General features: G+C 39.7%; 1 protein-coding gene across 9 annotated transcripts in view; it reads left to right on the forward strand.

The window, feature by feature from the left end:
* The window catches only part of DLG2 (discs large MAGUK scaffold protein 2), a 1,902,684-nt gene that overhangs the window by 912,887 nt on the left and 965,624 nt on the right, over positions 1–24,173 (forward strand). For 8 of the 9 annotated variants that reach the window (XM_074335659.1, XM_074335660.1, XM_074335661.1 and 5 more), the window contains one exon: positions 22,507–22,668. In XM_074335659.1, the coding sequence (XP_074191760.1) occupies positions 22,507–22,668 (162 nt within the window). The remainder of the gene's footprint in view (positions 1–22,506; positions 22,669–24,173) is intronic. The other variant, XM_074335668.1, reaches the window with a different exon arrangement.

Here is a 24,173-nt window from a genome sequence, read left to right on the forward strand (position 1 = left end):
CCTGCAAATATGGACATGTGATGGGTGTGATTCATTCACTCACCATCCTGTTTTGAGATGGCCCACTGTCAGATGTGGCTGAAAACTCCACAGGTGTCGGTGGATTCTTCTCACTCAACATATATTTATTTAGAGACTGTTATATTCTAGTCAGTGTGCTAGGCACAAGGAATGTGGCCTGATAGTGAATGGATTTGTATAGAAATTTTACCTAAGATAAACTTACTTAATGGAATTGAATTGTGACAAAACAAAACAAACAAACAAAAAAACCCTCTATTTTTTCTTCTAAGAAGTAAATGTTAAAGGGTTTTTTAAATTATACATCCTTATCATAATATATATAAAGTATATCAACTATGTCAGTTGCTTGGAGGCATATGAAGAAATAAAAGACAAGATTACTGTTACAATTAATGCAATTATAAGACAGAACACATACATCTCTTAGATTCCTATTTAACTAAATAATGTGTGTGATTCCAAAATACCATGGTATAATTTTCAAGCTAACTATTATAAGCATTGAGTGATAAAATGTAGAGGGAGAGAGCATTTTCAGCTGAGGCAAACTCAGAAGGCTTCATGTAGGTGTTGGAAATTTGAATTGAGTTGGACACTCCCTCTGAAACGAGTGAGTTGTCCAAATGCAAAGCAGTAGGTAACAATGATTTTTTTCCTTCTTTTTTCTGTTACATTGAATAGTATTTTAGAGTCTAGCATTAGGTAGAGACACAGGCAGTTATAGGAAGAGCTGTCATCAGATTAGGAGTTAGAAGACCGAGGGGGTAGTCGTTATTCAGTCTGTGAGGGTCATCAGGCCTGAGCAGGTCCTCCTGTGGCAGGGAACTGAACCAAAGGGTGTCTGAGAGCTCCTTCCAGCTTCAGGGTCACTGATTTTATTAGACATTGATTGATATTATAAAAGTATAACTTTTCAAGGCACATTTTGTCCTATTAATATTAGCACAAGTCAAGACTGCAAAACAAGTACAAGGCTAAATTATCTAAATGGATTCTGTTTGGTTGAAACCTGGTTGCTCTTTTATTTGACATTTGCAGTTTTCATCAGCACTGAGGAAGTAGAAACAAATGCCCATTTTAAATCTTCAAATTAATATGTATTGTGTACCAGGTACATGGTCTATTCTAGATACTTATCAATTAACAATTTGCCTTTCAAATATTTTCTCAGCAATTGAAATGAAATACTATCTGTATTTTCCACTGTGTTACATTCTTGCTATAGACTATAAGAACAAATTTTATTCCACTCAACAATGATTCGATATATATTTATTTAGTGCCTATAATTGTCAAGTACTGAGCTTGCAAGAGGCAGGGGACATAAAAATAAATGAAACCCAGTTACAACTTAGTCTCCTTCCTCAGGAGGATGACAATCCAGTGGGGGAGTCGGACATATAAATAGATCAATTACATTTCAACATATTAGAATTTAAAGAGCATTGGGTAGCACACAAGAGAGAACATTGGCTTCCTGGATGGGAGGCTTCACAGACATGATAACATTTAAAACTGAGTCTTAAAAGAGAGATGGCAAGATGGCAGCCCTCAGTCAATAATCAGCCCGTTGATGAGACGTTTGGTAGTATCTGGCATCATGAAATCTATGGGGCAAGAGTCTTATCAGAGACAGGAGGTTATTTGATTCTTACTCACATAGCAGATGTAAAAATATGAATAATGCAAAGTACTTAGCACAGTACCTAGAATAGAATAGATAGAATAGATAATCAGTTAAAGTTAGCTATCATTTATATTATCATCCACACCTATATGCATTGCTACCTACTGGTGCATACTCCAAATGTCCAATATAAGCTTTTTCTTCATAGCTTATATTATGGCTATAATTAAGTAGTGGTGTATGCATTTAATATCTGCCTTCCCAACCAGACTGTAAACTCCATGAGGGCAGGGAATAAAAGTATTTTGTAGATTATTGTATTCTTCGTATCTAGCAGAGTGCCTAACTCATTAGAGGTGCCTAATAATTGTTGAAAGAATAGATGCTATAAGTAATTAATAAAATAATGTTCAGAGGACACTTGTAAGGAATGGTCTATCATTAAGAAAATGCAATGTCAAGTTATGAAAAAGTTTGAGTACTCTAACTGCAGAATATCGATTTATTGATTTTCATTCACAGCAAAGGCAGACACCCAGCCCTCTTAGGATACTCTGTCTGGAACTCAAGTTCAGCACATCACTCATTTTCTTCTTAACCTTTCATACTCTGATCCATAAATTAGCCTCCAAGGGAATAGTCCATGGTGGCCAGAGAAAATAATTTTGTGATTTTTCTGGCACTTTCGACACAAAAATGTAGATTTCATTTTGTTTTATCTCCCACGGCCCTTACAAATTTATAAGAGGACCCCCTCTTCTCCTTCAGCCAGTCCGCCACATCTCATGTAAAGTTTATGAGAGGAGCCCAGTCATATCCCCTGAGACTCATTACTTCCAAAGCCACGTGAAGCATTCTTCTGAATAAAATTAAGTTCTACTTCTTCCAATTAACAGCAGATGATGAAAGTGCCTGCCAGTTCTGTTTCCTTTCAGCTGGCTGTTTTTCTCTTGCTTGGTCATTTGTAAAATGTGAGCCCTCCTAATGGGGACCTAGTTATTCACTTGAATTAATGAGTTGCAGCTGAATTAATAGTGCCGCGCACACTGTGGCTAGTCAATAGTAGTCAACGGCAATTTATATGCTGACTTCACTTGTTCCATTTGAGAATGTTGGCTGAAATCAGTATCATGTGGCTTTCCTCCTAGATGTGGCTTAAAGAAAAAGATGAAGTCCCCAAATTTGGGGCCTGGACTATGTACAGTCTGTCTTCTCTGAAAGTATCTGGAAGGATTCTGTAACAACATTTGGCATGAACTTACTCCCGGTATCTTCCCCACAAGTACACAAGCCCCTCCAGTACACCAGTATAAATCTTTTGAGACTTAAATTCTCCCCTCTAGAAGAATATCTGTCACAGAGCAAGCCTTTTATCAAAATAATAGCTAAAAATCAATAGAAGACGCATGTCACAAGCAATATGTTCCAGCATAGCCCATTTCCTTGCACCCAGTAGGCACTCCATAACCATTAACATAATTTTAAATGAAAATGCAATAAAAATTCTAGAATAATTTAACAGAAAAAACTCTTCTAGGTCCAAATCCAAGAAGATAAAATGTGAAAAGTCACTGAGCAGGAAAAGAGTTATATTCACAGGACTAAAGAGGTGAAGTTAGCAAGCTCAGATTACAATGCAGCATATGGTGCTGTGTGCCTTATGGCACATATTTGCATGTTGAAGCTTTTAATTAGAAGGAGTTACAATTCCGCTGAGATCCTCATAGCTCAGGACTTAGAGCCTAAAAAAAAAAATCAATATGGTGTGTTTGTTAAATTATAACCTTTGTGGAAAATCAATAATATGTTTGCTGAGAAAAATATTTGACCTGTCAACTGAATTGTGGAAACTTCTCATGCCAACAGCTAAACTCAATGATTTATTTAATCACATTCATTAAGTGAGCTACTTTATTATATTAGTATATTACACTGATTTACATATGCACACATTGCTTGGGTTTCTAATTGTTTCCTGAGCCATTCCCTCTTCCGAGATCTCTTTGGCTTAGCTCCTCATGGCAGAAGCAGTATCTCCCAACTCTTGTTGACAACTCGATGTTTGTTTACTTTTAAATAATTTTCCTCATAATAACAATAACAGTAATAATAGATAAAAGTTCCAGCAATATAATCGCGGTATTAAGTTCTGTACATACAGATGAAAAACATAAATCACTTAAAATTAAAATATTCACCTTCATACAATGTTCATTCATTCATTCATTCATTCATTCATTCATTCATTCATTCATTCAGCAAACTACTCAACCTTCATTGAGACCTACCAGCTGGCCAGGCATAGTGCAAGGCACTGGGACAGAGTCAAAGAAAAATCTATGATGACTTGGTTAGTAACAAACATTCAGTGGGGAGAGAGACAAAAATGTAAAAATGTCATAATAAAACATGACAGCTCTAATGGTGGTATAGAAAATGTTTTAGGGGGCTTAGAGGAGTCATGAATAACTGCTGGAGGAGACCCTGACATCTTCAGAAGGGTGGTATTGCAACTGAGACTCAAATTTGAGTTTCAGTTGAATAGGTGGAAAAGAAATGGGAGAGTATTCAAAGTCAATTACCACATCATGGAAGTGTCAACAGTGTGGAACACAGATCTGGGAGGTATTTGGTATAGCTGACGCAGGCCCTGAGAGCTGGAATGTGCAGAGTGAGGGAGTGGGTGTAGATGTGTATAATTGGAGTGGGCAGGAAGTAAGAGGAAATGAAGCTAGAACTACACATTCAAGACAGTTTGTAGAAGGTCTTGTATATCAAGCAAAGGAGTCTAGAATGTATGCTGTAATTAAAGGAAGCCAAATAACATACTAGCAGAGCAGTGACAGGTTCAGAGGAGAGAGAGAGAGAGAGAGAGAGAGAGAGAGAGAGAGAGAGAGAGAGAGAGGGAGGGAGGGAGGGAGGGAGGGAGGAGAGAGGAGAAAAGAAAAGAAAAAAGTCTTCTGTTTACTCCTTTATAGAAAAGAGAAATTAGAAAGTATGAAGATGTTATGGTATATAAGAAACATGTGTACTATATCCATAAAGAATCTACTGAGGAATAAATTCTTGCTTTATAAACTTTCCAAGAATACCTGTAGTCAGTCACTTGGCTCAGACCTCAGCATTGAGCTTTCATTTTGAGGATGATTAGGTTGCCACCTTGTGGCTTAAGGAAAATCTTGCACATAGGGGATGTTTAAATCTGAGAAATAGTATTTCTTCAAGTTTATTTTATTTTATCTCAAGTATTTGAGATAAAGAAGCAGGGGGACGGGGTGGAAAAGACACTTAGAGCAAATATTATTACAAAAGCCAAAAATCTTAGAATGATTCTTGACTTCACACCCTCTTTCACTTCTCACATATAATGTATCCTTAAGTATTGTCAGTTTTCCAAACAGATCTGATATCTATCCAGGTTAGGAGTGGTCTCCTTGATAATGTCAGGTTTTTATCGAGAATGCGGAACAATCATAGCTCTTATATATTGCTGGTAAAGTGTAAATTGCTGTATTTCTGAGGATAGATATGAACATTATTGAACAATTATCTAGTAAAGTCAAAGATGATCCACAAATTCCACTCCTGGGCAGAGGCCCTAATAAGATGCTTACATATGTGCTAAGAAACATAGATAAGAATGTTACAGCAGCATTGTTATAGTTTTGTTATTCTAGAAAGGAAAACAATAGAAATAGCTCAAATGTTCTTTGGAAAAAAAAAAAAAAGGTTACAAAAGGTTACATTAAAGTATATCATACAAAGACATATACTGTACAAAATTGAAAAGTAATGAACTAGACCTGCATGCATCAACATGAATGAATTTCACAATATTGCAGGAAAAGGGCCACCATATGAAATTGCTTATGTAAAGTTCCAAAACTGACAAAAAACACACATTTTTAAGGGATACTGTATCAGTCAAGATCCTACCAGAGAAAAAGATCCAGCATAAAATAAAGATTTTATTTTATTATAAAATCAAAACAAAAAATACTTTAAGGAATTGGCTAACATGATTGTGGGGGCAGAGGGTGGCAAGTCCTAAATCCAACCCCTAGGGCAGTCCCTGAGCAGGCTGGACACTCTCAGGCAGGAGCTGCAGTAGCAGTGCATGAGTGAGATTTCTTTTCAGAAACCCCCGTTTTGCTCTTAAGGACTTTCAACTGATTGAATTAGGCCCACTCACGTTATTGAGGGTAAGCTTTCCTTAAAGTCAACTTATTGTAAGTGTTAAAGTCACAAATTCCTTCACAGCAAACACCTAGATTAAATACGAGGGGCTATAGTTTAGTCAAGTTGACACATAAAACTAACCATCACAGAGTTTTAATCCCTTTTCGTTCTGTAAGAGAAACCAGAGTTGTCTTATTCTTCAGGAAACTGTCCCTTTATCCCCCAAAGTTAGGTTAAGTGTACCTCCATGGGAACCTGTGTATAGTATAATTTAACGTGGTATTTCATCAATTTTAAGATGCACTTTTTAATATTTAGCAACTCTGAAATCAAGACACAGCTTATCAATGACATCTGAGATTGATTGGTTAATCTGAGCTACTGCAAACGGATGTCACTGAGGGCTGGGATTGTTTTGTCTCTAAACATCATCAGGGCCTGTTACAGTGCCCCAGGAACTCATTGTGAGGGCTTCGTGAAAGGACGGATGGACAAAACCAACTACTAGCTCAATGACGAGCAATCTCATTGTAAAAGTAGAACAGAGTGAAGACAAGGAGAGATCAACTCTGGGAAAGATCAGAGGAGACTGTGGAAAAGGTGACATTTGGACAGAACCTCAAAAAAAGAAGAAAAAAAGAGCAAGGTATAACCCACCTGTGCTTCAGGGAGCATATACTTCAAGGCAGAAGGAAGAGCAGAAGACAGAAAAGTGGGAAAGATGAGGGAGACTTCAGAAAAAAAAAAAAGGTTGCTTGGCGAGTTTGAATGGAATGTCTGAACAGTCATGTGCCGCTTATCGATGGGGACACGTTCTGAGAAATGTGCCCATATGCAAACTCATCCTTGTGCTAACCTTAGAGTGTCCTTACACAAACCTAGATGGTGCAGCCTGCTACTGCATGTGCTCTGTTTTTGTAGGACTGGCAGCCTACAGGCCAATAGGTTTGTTACACTAGCATCACTACAAACACCTGAGTAATTATAGTGTGAGCCCTTGCACTTGGCTTTTCTTCTCATGAGGCAAGTGGTTGACTTAAGCTTTGGATGCTGAGGAATCCACTTCAGAGATGACTAACTCAAATAAACACTTTGCCAGCCACTAGATCAAGAGCCAGGCCACCTCCCCACAGAAGCTCCTTTGTTTAAGAGATCTTAGTTGGTTTCAGGAACTGACCACTTGGGCTACTTGTTGTTTTTTCTTCCCAGGCTTGAAATCCCCATTATTATGTTTTAAATTCACCAATAACATGTGAGCCCATGAAACGCTAGGCCCCCATCCTCCACCCGAATAGCAGCAGAACTTCAGACCCATACTTAACTCTCTCTTTCTCTACCCTTGACCTTCCTGTGTACCCCAGGCACACCTTGTCTACTCCAGAGCCCCTAAGTCAGAAACTTATTTTTTTCTTTTTCTTGCAAGTTTCCTAATAATTATTGCTAAATGCATCTTGCAATTGTAATAAAAACCACAAGGGTTGGTCCAGTTGTAACATTGGTTTAGAAAGGGGAGATGTCTGTGGGAAATTCTTGGGGCCCAGGTGAATGACCCCCAAGCATTTCTAGCTGATAGAATTGCTATCAATAGGCTGTAATGCATTGCGCTACTGTCTTACCACAGCTACAAGGTCACCAGGAAATAGGAATTTTGTAGCTACATTATAATCTTATGGGATCACCTTCTATATGCAGTTTATCCTTGACCGAAATCAGCATCTGACTGTCAACGGGCTAAGAAGCACAATAAGAGATAGGACTGTGGAAAGGGATTGGGAGTGGCATGGATACCACGCCAAAGGATCCACGTTTTATTCTGGAGCCATCGTGAACTATTGAAGAGCTTCAAAGGAATGAGTGATACAGTCAAAGTTGTGCTTCCAAATTAATCCAGGGGCGATTTGTTGAGTGATTGATTGGTGGTGAGAATGCAGATAAGGAAACAAGTTATTAGGTTGGTATTATTCAATTAACAAGCATTTATTCAGCACCTATTAGATACCTGACACAGGTGCCACAGCAGCCAATAAGACCCAACCTTGCCTTCAATGATCTTATAGGCTATAAAGCTAAACAAGTAAGCAGGCAGAACTTATAAAATAAAAGTATTCTGTGTGTGCACAGGTTGCTATGAGTTCTGACTCCAGTCTGGGCTTGGGGCACAGATGACAGGGAAGTGGATCAATCAAGGAGGCTCCTAGAAGGAGGTATCATCTTAGCTGAGATGATAAAGAAATGGCAAAGACACCAGGAAGGTAGCAAGTGCAAAGCCCCACACATAATATAATACTCTTATTCTGAATTGCAAATAATTCAGAATGGCGGAACTGTAGGTTGTGGAGGATGGGGTGGGAAAATATGGAGAGTAAGGAAGGAAAGCTAGTGTGTTGGAGTAGGGAGAGGCAAGAAGTATGGTTGGAAAGGGAAGTAGGAGGCACGTGTAATATCCTGGGGAGAGGAACAAGGGCCTGAGGGGGCAAGGGAGATGAAAAGAAAAGAACAAGAGTCCCTGCCGAAGTAGAATTCATTTAACTTAATAATGACTGCTTCACCCGGCGAAATGTACTAAGTCCCTCCGACGTGCCGGAGGCCTACTGAGATGGCTACAAGTATAGCATCACTACCTCCGTTAAAGGACTTTTAGTCTAGTGTGACGTTGTTTTGGCCTTGACTCTGATATTAAGTGTCGTGTTCTGCCAGCTGAGTTAGGTTGAGCCTACTCTGGAAGTCACGAGGAGGGAAAGATGCTGAAGGATCATTATCTGTGTAGTTTTGTATTTGGGTGACCAGGAAAACAGCGGTGTCACTAAGTAGGTTATTTCTATTTATATTCTCTCTCCAATGTATTCTATGGGCCAGCAACAATAAAGGGAAGCTGGTAGACCTTGACTTTTAAACCAAAGTACCAAAGTATCTACTCTATTCACAAGAAATACGTGAGTCAGAAAATAAGAAATGAACAATTCTTGAGAGACTGTATCGTGCAGGAGTAGAGGTAGGAATTACAAGGATAGTGAGGCATGAATTAGCTTCTCCACTAATTGTGTGAATAACTTAATTTCTCTCTTTCTCTAATTTATCATCTGTAAAATGATGGGGGAAAGCAGTAACTAGTTTATAAGTTTGTTGTAAGGATTGAATACATTAACAAATTAATCCCAGCAGGGCACCAGAACAAGAAAATGAGAAAACTTCTCTAGGTTTTCTGGATTTGGGGCTTACATCTTAAGGTTGTAATAAGCACTAAATAGCATTCTATAATTGTGCATTCAATTGCATATTCAAATACCTAGTTAAGTATATAAAAAGGCCTTCTCAAATGAACTATATCTTATTTGAAGACTAAACCACCATAACCAAACAGATTATGAAGCAACTTTATTTGAGGAAATATTAACATTTTTATGACACATCTGGCTGCCAAATAATTGTTTTGTATTGCAACCCATGGCTGATGAGGCCAGAGCCAAGGCCACGCCTTCTGTCTCCATCCCTCACCTACCCCATGCTCCAGTGTCACTGAGGCCAGCTCATCACGGGCAGCTCTGGGACAAAGGCAGCCTAGATGGACCAAACCTATTCGGACCCCCACCAGAGATGATTTGGAGTGGTTGCCCACTTAGACCACCTGGTATCTTCCCTTAGAGAGGATAGCTGTTTATGTCTGATGCTGGGTGAAAAAAAAAAAAGTGTGCTGAGTAAAAAAGAGAATTTAGGCACAGAGTTACATTCCCTAATGCAACTAGAAGCTCTAAGAGGTGACACATTTTTACTTTTTCAACTACTGCATTCGTAGCACTTAACACTTAGTGATTAGGACATAACACGTTCGATAAATATTTTATCAAATAAACAGATGATGGTGCTTCTTGTTAGGAAGGGATTTTGCTTTCTCTAGTGTTACCGAGGAAGCACACGCCAACAGGCTGCCCAGGAAAAACCAGGATCAGGCCTCAAACCAGCCAGAAAGATTCCAGGAGATGTTCTAATTTCAGGTGGGCAAGTGGTCTAGACCTGAGAAGTCTAGATGGGTGGAAGGATTGGGCAGGTACCAATTTCACCGCAGATTCTGAGGTCCAGAAGCTCCAGAGTGGCCTGAGTAAGCAACGGTGGTAAATTCAGCATCTCTGTCTGAGATATTCTCTCTCTGTCTGCTGGACAGCAATGATCATCACAGGCGGAAGAGGCCAGGATCCTTGGCCCAGATGGAAGCATTGGGTAGAGACAGTAAGATGGCCTCACATACGCGAAAGAAACTATCTTAGAGCAGTGGAGGCAAGGCCTTTGCAACTCAGTCTGCCTCCTTCAGAGGATTTGTGCTGATCTGTAATGATGTTACAATGATTGTGAGAGCAGGGAGGAAGACAGCTCCTTATAATAGTGGTAAGGCTGAGATGAGGATGTATGCGTGCAAGCATGTGTGTGTGTGTGTGTGTGTGTGTGTGTGTGTGTGTGTGTATGTGTGGACCCTTCTGAAAATACTTGGAAAGAAGAATACATGACACTGACAGAAATAGCAAAAGCCTTAGATTTCCTAAGCATCTAGCAGGAGTCAGTCCCTGTGCCAAGACACTTATGCATATTATCTCCTCAATTTCCCAAAGCAACACTGTTATAAGTATTATTAGCCCAATTTTACAAGTAAGGAATCTGAGTGTCAGAGAGCTTCCGTGTTTGACTGAAGTCACGTTGCTGCTCAGTGGTAGGGACAGAATTGAAACTCAGGAAACTGAGGTGCAGGGAATTTGCATCACTTGACTAAGCATTCAGCTGAAATAAACACTTCATCTTTTCTGGGTAAGAGGCACACAGAGCAGTGAATGACTGTCACACACAGAGCTGCAGCAGTTGCACAGCTGGTGTACTGAGTCAGACAGTGACTGCCCACGAGATCTCACTGCCCTTGCTTGAATCCAGAGCAATTATCCCTGGAGAATTACTCAGATAATATCTGAAGTTGTGCTTCAAAGGGACAATCTAATTGTTGAGTATGTTTCCAAATGTTGCTTTGATTTCCTGGTATCAAAGCAATTTGACTTGAAGTTCTCTTCCTCCCCAGCAAATCCCTTCCCAGCTCCCGCCTCCTTCATTTGTTAGCTGGCCATCACTCTTGCATCCTTCAGCCAGCTCTCAAAGCTAACTCGGAGGGCTGGAGAATTTCCCCTCACCATAAAGCTTACAGCCCACTGGATCTTCTCCATTACAACAAAACAAACACTTGCTGTCTTCTGCATTCTATTTTGTTAATTGTTTTTATTCTCCAAGTAATACATGTAGCTCAAAACATGAAATTAATAATCACCCAGAGACAACTAGTGTCTACATAGTGTGTATTTTTCCAGACCTCTTGCCTGCCTTACATACACTTCAGTATATTTTATTGTGCTTATCAAGGTTGGTACTCTTGTCTGTGTGTCCAGCTGCTGGCTTGGGGTTTAGAGAGTCTAGGATAAGATACTTGGGATGGTCTCATTTATGTGTTGTGCTTCTGTAAGTGCTCTAACTCAGTGCTGGCCGAGGAGGGGAAAGGAAGGTACTTTCTCAGTTCCCTTTCATGTCCCACTTTTTTGTCCTTTCAACTCCTTGCTCCAGAAAGCCACCAGCCAATGCTCCTTGCCACTTGCCTCAGACCCAAAACTTACACCATTTCCCCAAAATAGCCCACTTTGTTACCTGTACTACACAATGAACCAGTTTTTCGCTTAATTACTAAACATTTTACAGGGTGCTGATCCATAACCAGATGTCCTATAGAATCCACACAGGTTTCTTGGGTCCATGCTACTCCAGGATGTGTGAGGTGTGGAGTATTCAAGCGTCTGAGAAACGTAACATCTCCACCAAGGGGTAATTCAGTTCAGAAACATTTATTTTGCACCTACTGGGTCCCAGGCATAATGTTTGCTGCTGGTGGTATAATAGTGAATTAAGATGTCTTTATGTTCCCATGAGAAAAACAGATACATACATACTTTTTAAGAAAGAGGGATTCTCAGGACGTCAATCATGTGAGCACAGACAAAGGTCACTTAGCCAAACCTGGGTGTCCAGGGAAAGAAGAAATCATAGATGAACTAAATTTTAAGGTTGAGCAATAGCCAGGTGAAGGACAGTGGGGGAGGTTATTTAGCGGTAGAGAAGACATCAAGAACAAAGCAGAGGGAGGGAATGAACCTTGTTCAGTGTTGAATCTCAAGCCTTTACAATGTCTGGCACATAGTAGGTGTTCAACAAATTTTTGTTTGTTTTTATAACAGTATTATTAACTGTGGTTACTATGCTGTGCATTACATCCTCATGAATTATTTATTTTGTAGCTGGAATAAATTCTTGTTAAGTGAAAAGTTGGGAGAATAGAAGAGTATTAGGAGATGGAAAGGGCAAAGCAGGCTGAGTTGACAGGAAATTGGTTGAGAGTACTGGGAAGGTTTTCAAACATTGAAGATGGATGGCATAAAAGAAGGCTGAAAAGTCCTTTGTGGGATCGGAAGAGCTATGAGATTGGAACATGGAGTCTATGTATTACAGAGAGAAAAGTTGTAATTGTATGCTTTGAAGACACTAAAGCAAAAAAAGAAAAAAATCTGCATTTTCCTATCCTTCAGTTAGGTGGGTTTTTTATTTGTTTGTTTGGTTGGTTGGTTGGTTTTTTTGGTATTTGTTTTTTGTGTTTTTTTTTTTTTTTAATTTCCAAAATCTTTTATAATCAAGTACAAAAATCTAATGTTGCAATAAGATCTCATAGCTGATATTAGGTGACCACTTGCTAGGTCAGAGATACTCTGTTAAGTGCTTTCTATGTATTATCTCACTTGGCCTTCTCAAAAATTCTTGGAGGTAAATACAAGTCCTGTTTTACAGATGAGGATATCAAGTCTCACAGAGTTTGAGGAGTTGTCCTAGGTTATGTAGTACGTGATAGAAATGCAAATTGATTCCAACAGTCTCTTCAGAAGCTCCACTCTTAGCCACTGCTCTACAGCTGAGGTTTTAGAAAGTTATTCTAGTATGATGACCCAAGGAGGAGAAAGATTATAGACATAATTAGAAGCTACAAATGACCATTCCCATTAGTTTCCATTCTGCTGACAGCATTAACACTCTGAAGAGTTCGTTTTTTTGATGACAGACGTGCAAACTGCAAAGTACTTGAGAGTTCCAGAAAGGAGAGTCTTAATTAACATTGGTCAAGCAGCTACTATGCGCCAGAAATACAGAGTCTCATTCAATGCTTATATTTCTATGAGGTAGATTCAGTTTAGCTCCGCTCAACTGAAGTTCAGACATATCCAGCAACTTGACAAATATCTTCCAGCTAGAAAGTGGCTTAAGCAAGATTTGAACCCATGTCTAATACCAGTATTTATGCACATTCCACTACATTGGGCTATCTCTTGGAATCAGCTGGTTATACTGGTATGAAACCCAGCTTTGCCATTTGTTTAACACTTTGGAGACTATTATCCAGGTTGTTTTTTTTTTTCTGCATTTGGAAATCAGAGTGACAATACTCTTTTCACAAGTCTTGAGAAAATTACTTGAGACAATGATTCTGAAAGTGCTTTCTAAATTGTAAATAGCACCCTGAATGTGTGGCATCTTAGACAAATTCATTTTAGAATTGCAGACCCATGATTTTCCCAGATTGTAGGTCTGTGGTCCCATTCTGACTTGTTGAGAGTGCTTACAGAATGTCTAATGATACAATTACCTCTTCTGTGTGATCCTGGCCTCCCCTAGGTCTTGGGCATAGCTCAAGTTTTAGAAGAGAAAGTGCATTTCCTACCATGCTACATTTCCAGCATTTTCAGTTAACAGATGGAGGGCAGCACTAAGCTAGAGTAAGTCCCCTCATGATTATTTAAATCACCAGTTCTTTAAAAAGGATCTTAAGATCCATTAAATATTCATGAAAGCTTCCTTCTTGGCAGCTCCTCCACTGTAGGTAATTACAGAGTGTTTAAAATATCTGAGTTGCTTGGTAGCACACAAAACTCTGTCAGCTGCAAGAACACAGCTGATTTGTAATTTAATTAACATCCTGACTTGTCCTGTTCTTTGTAGCAAAAAGCAGGAAAGTGTTTCTTTTCATTTGTGAGTTTTGTTTGAAAAAATTTCAAATAGAGTACCTGGGAGGGCTTTTTATCTATCAAATCAGTCCTGTTACTTACATTCTGCTCCAAGCCTCAAAATATTCTTTCAGGTGCCCTCTGGGCCAGCTCTATTGCTGATTGTGAATCTTGTTTTGGAAGGGTAACTTCACTTGGGGAGATCTGTGTGCCATCAGTGATCAGTGAGCTTCCACCCACTTTTTTTTTACTATTTATTTATTTATTTATTTATTTATTTATTTATTTATTTATTAAATTTATTATTATCTCTCCGAGTAATGGGTTTTGAGGACGGATTTGGCTACCGACGACAACACTGACTGAGTACCTGCTATACAGCAGGCACCAGAGGGCAGCAGTGAGCCACGCTGGTCGGATGCCTGACCCTGTGGCGGGTTCAGTTCAATAGGAGAGGCAAACGTTAAGAGAGTGATCCCAGAAATAAATGTAAAATTAAAATGGGATGAGCTTTATGAAAAATAAGGCCAGGATGCTCTGAACTCCCGTGAGGCAGGGCGTGGTGTGGTAGGGGGAGGAGAACCACTTATCTGGGAAGCCAGGAGGTCTCCCTGAGGAAGAAGTAAAGGTGAAAATGATGTGGCATGTCTCGTCCTTTGTCTTCCCATTTTCCTCCTAGCTAACACTCCTCCCAGCCAGATTTGCAACATACTGTTCTCGACTGTTCTAGAATAATGGATTGGGGTAGTGGCCAGAAAGGATGGCAGGGGAAAGAGAACCTTGCTCCAGCCAAAATATCATTCAGAGAATTTATTTCAAATAAAGAGACAAATATAAATACTGATCTGATCAGTGGCATCAGACATTCTTAACCTTCTCTTTTTTTTCTTTCTTTCATTCTTTTACCTGTATTTTCCATTCAGAGAGGAAGACAGTGAGTTGGAGAGAGGATGCAATCGGAATAGTAACCAAGATGTGGCAGAGATCACAGATAGGCTAACATATCATGGAAAAAGGAAGGAGCTGGAAAGAGAGCTGGCTGGCTACATACTGCACAAGCCTCCAGTAAATAAAATTCCTAAAAAGAAATGTCAAAGTGTTTAAACAACATATATTCTTCAAAATAAGATGGTTGCTGGGAGGGCCTGGATGTGATTACCCTACTATGGAAATTAACCTTATAGTCTTGGGAGGAAAGAAAAACCCTTCAATTCCATGTGGTTCATTTTTCAAGACTGCGTTCTTCCCTCTTAGTTTTCTCTGTTTTCTGAGCTGCAGTCACTGCTTCCTTAGGAAGCATTACTCTTTGCAAGCCTATTATTTATTGAACTTTCTTACCGACTTCATTCTTCCCCTAAAAGATGTGATTCTGCCAAAGCACATTTTTAAAACTGAGAGGCTTCCTTCCAGCAGCGGCTTTCAGTCAGCTGGACCTATTGGACACGCACTACTTGGCCTGTATTGTGGCCTGACCTCTGTGTGGGAGACAAACGTAAATGGTAGGAGTTCCTGCCCTCAAAGAATTTAAGTCACAGAGCGGGAGATAAGACTCCATGGAGAATGCTATTTGTCAATAGAGTTAACAGACGCGGTGGGACTAAGAGGATTTGAGCATTTCCAAAATGTTAGGCTTTGTGTAAGAAACCATAAACATTCTTTAATTGTGTACCTGCTTCATAACGTTGCTGTAGGTCTTCAATGGGATAACTTCTGTAACATTCTTAGAGAAGGGTTCATGGAGAGTGTTCACTAACTGTTGGTATTCTAATATTACTTACCTTTCAAGAGCACACAGACATGTTCTGTCTCTCCCTGAGTTTGATCTCTCTCTCTCTCTCTCTCTCTCTCATTAGACCAGTGCCAACTTCTGCTGCAAGGGGGAAGCAGAGTATTTTTTATGCAGAAACCGAGATAGACCCAGATTTTATTTGTTAGGCCTTGAAAGATTTGAGACTTCTCCCTCAGTTGTCATACACATGCTAGTGGTGCCAGGGCAACACCATCTTCTAAACTGTGCAGGGGTCCTCCCTCCACTGAGGGATCAGATGCATGGAGCCTCCTGCATTGGAATCGTGGGTAACTCAGGATGGTTCTGACTCACACAGGCACCCACAGAATGTGTGAGCAGAATCTGGTCAGACTTCCCAGCTTTTGTCCATCCACAGAAGGTTGTCGGGTAAAAGAGGAGTATGACAGTGATTGCATGCAGATTTAGCGGGGAGGGCTTTTTGATCAGGTATGCCATATTGTGGCTCAGATTATTTCAGCTGACTTCGGTGGTCACATGTCTTGATCTTTTACTACTTGTCAGTCATCCACGGGGCAGTGGAGATTCAGAGATGCATAGGATTCCATCTCTGCTCATGAGGCATTTGTAGGAGAGATAGGCACACAGACAGGTCATTGCAGGATAGAGTTGTTACTCAATGACAGAAATCTGTGCAGAATACTATGGGAGTGTAAAGGATGGATGTCCTTTCAACCTTAACAGTCAGAGAATACTGCCCAGAGGAGATGACACCCTATAATTATCAAGGAACTAGAATAGTTTGCCTGATGAAGGAGTCTGGAATGGAGGGGTTAAGCTTCAGAAGGAGGAAAGGGATAACACTCCAGCAGCGAGGAATAAAATGAGCCAAGACAGGAGGACATGAATTGTGTATTAATGTTCCCTGTCCTGAGCACTTCTTCTGCCTCAGTCCTATTAGAGCTGGGAGAAAAAATATAATCTGTCTATAAAAGTTCTTCTGCTCTGGAGTACCCGGCAGTGGACTGAGTTGAGGAGAGGAAAGAGGTAGGCACAGATTTCAAAACAGAGGTGTTCCTCAAATGGCCCTCCTTTTGCAGGCAATACAGTCCTGCAATGTGCCAAGAAGGGCATCAGTACCTACTAGACAAGCCCTGAAATGAGAGATGACTCAGAATTGTCCAGCTCTAATGAGCTGATTCTGAAGTCAGGAGGTGACCTCTGTGGAGTTGTTTAATCTCCCTTGTTAGATGACTGTTCAGAATTTCCTAAGAATTGTATTTCCTGAAGATAAAGTTGGTCTTTTAAGATCTTTAAGTCCTAACCAGTTTGGAAGAACATTTAAGTGTTTTAGCTGTAGAGTCAGACTAACGTGTTTGAATCCTGGTTCGACGCTCAGCAGATAAGATAGTTGGGCATCTAACTATCCAAGCCTCAGATGAGGAGAATAATGACACCTATCTTTCAGGTATGATGATGCATATAAAGCATTTTGCATAGTTTCTGGCACATTAAGTGTAGCTACTATTATTATTGGTTTTGATATTGGCATTAGTGTGAGGATTAATATTTCTGTTAATATTAGCATTAATGTTAATATTACTATTAGGTTAGTATTACAAATCAAAAAATCATTTTTGCTCCAGCCAAAGTTGAATCCAGATGGGGAGTCAACTATGCCATGTCAGGGTGATTTGTTTGGAGGCGTACATTTGAGTTAAATATGGTACTTCTCACCAGTTCTTGTCATCTCTTGCTTAGTCACCACTTGTAGAAAACTGAAAGAAAAAGCAAAAAAAGGAGGGGTCTATCTGGTTGGCATCAGATAGAGCATTGTTTAAGTCTCTTAAATGGGGCCCTGTCATCTACAATAGACAGCGGTCTGCCTGTCAGCTTTGTCTCCTGCCATTCCAGGCTCCATCCAGAACTTACATTAGGTTCACCTGAAGCATGGGTATTAGTGTGCGCATGACTTATGGAGGGCAGTTCCCAAGAGAAATTCTTAAGGCAGGAAGGTGAGCACCAAGGAGCTCCGTAAGAATGCAGGTTTAGGTAGAGTCTGGCTTCAGGTTGATCCCACAGGTGCTCTGGAGTGTAATTTGCACGACAGGGTTTGTTTCACTCTGAGGTGTGGGAGTTGGGAGTACCAGTATCACTCCCAGTCACATCAAGGTGAGGAGGCCTTGCTCCCCCAAGGGCAAGCTTCCTGAGAAGTTAGCAGATGTGGGCCCGGGGTGTGTGAAAGGGATTTCCATAGATTCGGGTAAGGGAACAATAATATCCGCTACAATCCATTTCGAGATCTCACTGTTCCCTTAAAACACCATCCGCTCTTATCACTTATCTCTTCTACACATATTGTTGCCTTTGCTTAAAATATCTCTTACCTTTTTATTATCATTCTAGATTCTGGTTTAGCCTGGGAAGCCTTAGATAGAGGTAGAGATGACCCATTTTTGCTCCCACAGAACTCAGTTTGTACTTACAGTCATTATCATTGTACATTGTGACTTGGCTGCACGTATGTATGACTCACTTAATAACTTATGGTTGTTTGGAGGTCAAGAAACAGTTCTTATTCGGTTTCTAGTCTTAGCATATATTACAGAAAGGAATGAAGAGGAGAGAGATATAATATTTAAGGATCTGGTGTTTTTTAAGATTGTGTCAAGCAAATGACGTGGTTGACTTTTTTTCTTGAATCTGAGTTCCTAATGTTTTACAATGAAACAGGTTGTATTTAGCCGTCAAAATACCTTTGCAGCTTAAGCAACTGATACCCATTTCGTTCACTTGTTCAATTGTCATTTATAACTTTATTCAAAAAGTACTTATTGAGTGTATGTGCTAGGCATTTGGCTAAGGACTGGAGATATGAGGATACACAAGGCCTTGAATGGCCCAGTCTCACACATCTTATAGTTCAGTATAACACCAAACATAAAATACACAACCAAACATCATATTAAAATTTGTGATTGGGGGATTGAGGGAGATGTGGGAACACAAAATTACAAACATGCAGTTCACAAAAGCTTCCCAGAAAATGGATGTGAAAGTTGAGGACTAAAAAGATCAATGAATGTTAAAATCAGCAATTTTTACTAATAAAATACTAATTGATGGGTTTTACAGTCTCGTTTTAGGACTTATCGGTCTTTGAAATGGGTCTTAAATTTATGAAAATCATTAATTTAAAATAAGTTATTTGTGACACTACATAAGTTCAACTAAGTTTATTATCTGTGTTCTGACAGTTATTTATCTGAATAAGTGAGTGAGGTGTATATTTTTATGGATGAGATCTTCCTCCAAACCAGCTGAATCGTATTGTAGGAATCCTTGTAGAGCCTCAGTAATCATTTTAACTGCAAAATTGTAGGTTGGTGTCTTTGGATCTTTATTTCAGACTTCTATGAGTGACATGAATATGGCTTTACTCACACATATTTTAAGTTTTCAAAAGCTTAAAAGGTTCCTCAAAAGACTGAAAATTGAATACCATCTGATCCAGCAATTCCACTTCTGGGTATGTACCCAAAAGAATTGAAAGCAGAGCTCCAAAAGGATATTTGTACAGCCATGCTCACAGAAGCATTTTTCACACTAGCCAAGAAGTAGAAGCAACCAAACTGCCCATCTACAAATGAATGAATAAACAAAATGTTGTATAGTGCTACCTCAGTTTTTGAATGTCTCCATTGACGAACATTTCGGGTTAACGAACGCCGTAAATTTTATGAATCTATGGTATCGTTAGATAGTAAAATTCATGCTAAATTTGCAGTTTTAGGGGTTGATTTTAAAGGTCTGGAATGGATTAATCCATTTTGCATTACTTTCTATGGGGAAACTGCACCTCGATTTTCGAATGTTTCAGAACTCGAATGGTCTTCCTGAACAGATCACATTGGAAACCTGAGGTACCGCTGTATATACATACAAGTGAATATTATTCAGCCTTTAAAAAGAAGAAAATTCTAACAGTGCTACAACATGGATGAAGCGCAAGGACATTATGCTAAGTGAAATAAGCCAGTGATAGAAAGATACATACTTATGATTCCGCTGATATAAGTAGTTAAATTCATAGGTAGTAGAATGGTGGTTGCCAGGGGCTGTGGGAGGGGAAAATGGGGAGTGTTTGTTTAATGGGTATAGAGTTTCAGTTTTGCAAGATGCAAATCTTCTGGAGATTGGTTACATACCAATGTGAATATTACTGAATATTACTGAACTGTACACTTAAAATGGTTAAGATGGTAAATTTTATATGTGTATATTACCACAATTGTTTTAAAAAGCTTTAAAAAATTGAAATAATGATTTGTTTGTATTTATAACACAGTCCTGTGGTGAGAACGGTGAGAGAAAAGAGTTCAGAAGTAATGGAGGCTCAGCTCCTGTAATGGTGTTGGGGATTGGCTTATGGCAGGGTAAGGAAGCGAGAGCTCTGCCTGTGAGCAATGGGAGCCACTAACAAGTTTAAAGACAGGACTTTGTCAGGTTGTGATTCAAAAAGCCTCCAGGTGCAGTGGAGACAATGGATGGGAAAGGGGTAATCTTAGCGGCAGTCTTGCCAGTCCAGAGGATGTTGCTGTGGCCCGGCTGAGAGCTGAAGAGAATCTGAGTGTGGGTAGATTAGTGGGCAGGTTAGTGGTGGTGGCAGGGGATGAGGATGGAATAGATTCCAGAATTATTTAGGATATAAATTAGGCAGACTCAGTCATTTATTAAATTGGCAGATGGTAGGGGGATGTGGAAGAGAGGATGGAGTCTGACTGACTCCTACTTTTCTGGCTTGGATGACTGCATAGATTGTAGTGCCTCCCTGAGATAGAATTGAAGAGGGGGAGAGATGTGGAGGGCAGATGGGCTGAAAGCCAGAAGCACTAAAATGGGCATATGTATTACATTATTCCACTCCCAATGGACACATAACTGATCAAGAATGAATGTTAAACTCGAGCCATGTTTCTGAGGCAGCTTACCTTCCCAAATTATTCATAAGGTTAAGAAAACAGAAGTATATTATTTTGCAGTTCACAGAAATGTCCTAACGTCATTTTGTGGCGTATTCTCAATGAAATGTTTTCTACCAAGCTGTTGACTGAGTTATCAAACTTGAGTTTCGTCTTCTCATGAGAGTTGAGGAGGGGTTGATGATAATAGAAAGATTATATAGAAAGATAATAGAAAGATTGATAATAGAAAGATAATAGAAAGATTAAATTCAGATTTAAGTTACCTGGACAGTGTCCCACCTCTGATGACCACTATTTAGGTGACCCTGGACTAGTTTCTTAACCTCTCTGAGTGTTAGTTTTCTCCTAAGTAAAATGGAACATCACGGATAAGAAATGGACAAAATAGCTTAGAGTCCTTTGCAAATGGTAGTCAAGATGTCGTTAACTGTAATTTTTGTTTTGAAACTAATACTAAGCTTAGCAAATGGCAACCATAGCAGAGAAATCCTCTCTGAAAAATACTAGTAATGATAATCAACTTATGAAAAAGAGTGGACAACAGATTGAACTGCCACCCCTGGGTAGTTCTTCTTGTTACTGTCAGATTATGAGTCAGATGTTGAAAAAATTATATTTTTCACCCTAAAAATGAAAGAAACAGCCATGATTTTGTAAGGAGATATGTTAGTAATCTGACGTGAAAAAAAATAACTGCTGGTGATAACGATAATGGAGTACAGGGGTGATGTTAAACATCACGGTTAAGCTTGAGATGGTGTTATGACGGTGTTTGGACTCCTATCCCTCATACCCCTGTACCATTCACAGGGAACAAAGGCAAAGCAAGGCTAACTAACATTTTACTAGCTAGGTTGTGAATGGTTCGTAGAATTGTTAGGTGAAGTGATCACTGGTACTTACTGTGACTGACACCATCTTGCAGCCATCTTAAGAAGCAAGCTGACCACAAGTTAAACCCAGGAGGGGTGGGCCTGTGTCTGCTGAAAAGAATATTCTTGCATACACAAGTGGTCCCATTAAGTTGTTTACTGGTTTGGATTAAACAGCCCTTAAGCACGAGCCACATGGCTACAAGGCACCTGTGTGAGCCTGGTGCCACTCGGGAGGCCACTTGGTTCTATATAACAAGCCCTGTCCTTTTTGGGTGAGGAAACCTATTATCTTGCTGCTGCCCAAGTCTGTCTGTGAGTTCTGTTTGTAAGTTTTCTTTAAAAAACTCGATGTAATTCAGGAGTTGTCAGCCTCTTTCTTAGGTCTTTCGGCCCCAGGGAATTTTTCCAACGCGAATGTTCTGTTTTCTTTCGTAGGTCCAATAGCCTTGAAACAATGAGATTCTAGCAAGACAGCTCCAAAGGAAAAGTACTGATACGAGTATAAATGAAGCAATGCAAGACAGAAAGATAGGAAGCCCAGGCCGAGGCTAAAGATAGAGACTGATCCCAGGGCCAGGGCTGTACTCCTTCAGCTTCCTCGTCCTGAGCCCTTTCTTTCTCTGCCAGCTTCCTTGGGTCTGTTTGGAAGTCACAAAGGATGGCCTTTGTCAGAGGCTGCTGTTACTGTTACAGGCATGTAGAAGGAAGATGATAAAGGAAAGAGGAAAAGGGATCATTCGTTGTCACCCTTCTGTCGCTTATAAGCAGAGATAGTACTTTGTCAGGCAAAAGGAAGTCATCAGCGTTGGTCGATAGTGATGGTTGGTTTACTTGCCCTTGGCCTGGTTTATGGTGACCACCAAAAGAGTCTGCAGCAAAGCCTGTTTGGTGAGGTCAACAGTAGGTACACACTGGCTCCTGTCAATGAAGTTAGAAATGCGGTTCAGAACTGTACCCTTTGCAACCACTAATGCTTGCTTTTCTTTCTTGTCTTTTCTCCTAGAAGTATCGATACCAAGATGAGGACGCTCCACACGATCATTCCTTACCTCGACTAACCCATGAAGTAAGAGGCCCTGAACTCGTGCATGTATCAGAAAAGAACCTATCTCAAATAGAAAATGTCCACGGATATGTCTTGCAGTCTCACATCTCTCCTCTGAAGGTCAGTTTGATTGCTCTTAGAGCTGGCGGCGGTGGTTGGTCTGTGTGGTTCAGGGAGATGTTTGCCTGCCTGATTAAATGAGGCTCTTTTAAAACATTACAGTGGCCCATGGTTGCCAAAGGATTTTTCTGTGGTTTAGAGGCTTACCTGGAATTCCTGACGCAGGGCAGTTGTTCTTGCAGTTGTTTGAGTATCTGGCAAGTCCGTTTCGGTGCTGAGAATGGGCTAAGGAAAGAGCCAAGATTGAAAAATTGAAAGAGAAAATAAAAACCACATGTTTTAAAAGCCCAGGAGTCCATCAAGGTTTTGTTCAAATGTTCTCTCTCCATCTCTATTCCTGGACCCAGATAAGACAATGGAAGTAAATATAAAATGGTAACACCTAGTGATTGCCTTACCGTGTCGACTAAAAGGGAAAATATGTGAGTTAGGTCATCAACACTCCTATTTTATACTGTATTCCTTTCTACTTGGTGTTATACTCTTCCAACACTTTCTACCTTTTTCCTTACTTGAAAACAATTTCTTGATAAACGGTATTTTGACAAGAAGGGGCAATTGAACGAGAGTGAGGATTTTCTGTGCTCTTTGGTTGCAAATTCCTCTGCTGTTTTCTTTCCTGATGCTAAGGGATTTTTGTGCTTTGGGTAATCGCTTATAAATGTTGATTAATGTTAAAGAAAAATTGAACTAGAGTCAATGATGTAATAGAGGAGAATTGAAATGAAAAACGAAATGAAACTACCAAGTAACCTGTTATTACTGAAAAAAGGGTTTTTGTGTGTGTGTGTGTTGTTAGCCAGGACGTTTGCTTCAACAGCACTTTCCATATGGCTGTTTTACAATGAAAAATGTAGCCATAATGCTGGCCCTGATGCTTTTTGGGACCTTATTATACTTTCCAAAATGTCAAAGTAAGGCTATTATGCTTAATATAATTCTAAAATTTGATACATTTTAAATAACCTGGAATTCTAACAATCTGTTATCAAATAAACTAGCTGTAGTTACCACCAATTAGTTAAAATATTAGGCTAATTGTAAAATTCCAGTGAATATTGTATAATATGTAAAAATATGTAAATATTATGTCTCTGGAATTCATTGTTCAATTCTTCCCTAGAGTCTCTTTGGAAATCATTGAATGACTGATATAAATAGGTATGTTTAACCTGGAGAAGAAAAGGTTAAGGAGATTTATTCACCTCCTCACACTTCAAGGGCTGTCATATGAGAAATACAATATTGGTGTCACCTGGAGGGCAGAAATAGGACCACTGTGCATAAGTAACGAGAATGTATATTTGTGATCATTATAAGATCACAACACCTGACAGTTAGAGCTACCCCCAAAACGCAGGAGTTCCCTGTCTGGATAATGACCTGGCCGTTGCATTGTGAAAGGACTTCCTTCAGCAAGAGGGTGCATGAAATTGTACTTAAGGTCTAGCCTAGCTCTAGGAATCAATGATTCTATTCTGTGGTCAGATGAATGCCTTCCTTTT

The sequence above is a fragment of the Rhinolophus sinicus genome, linkage group LG06, assembly GCF_036562045.2.
Source record: "Rhinolophus sinicus isolate RSC01 linkage group LG06, ASM3656204v1, whole genome shotgun sequence".
Taxonomy (NCBI): domain Eukaryota; kingdom Metazoa; phylum Chordata; class Mammalia; order Chiroptera; family Rhinolophidae; genus Rhinolophus; species Rhinolophus sinicus.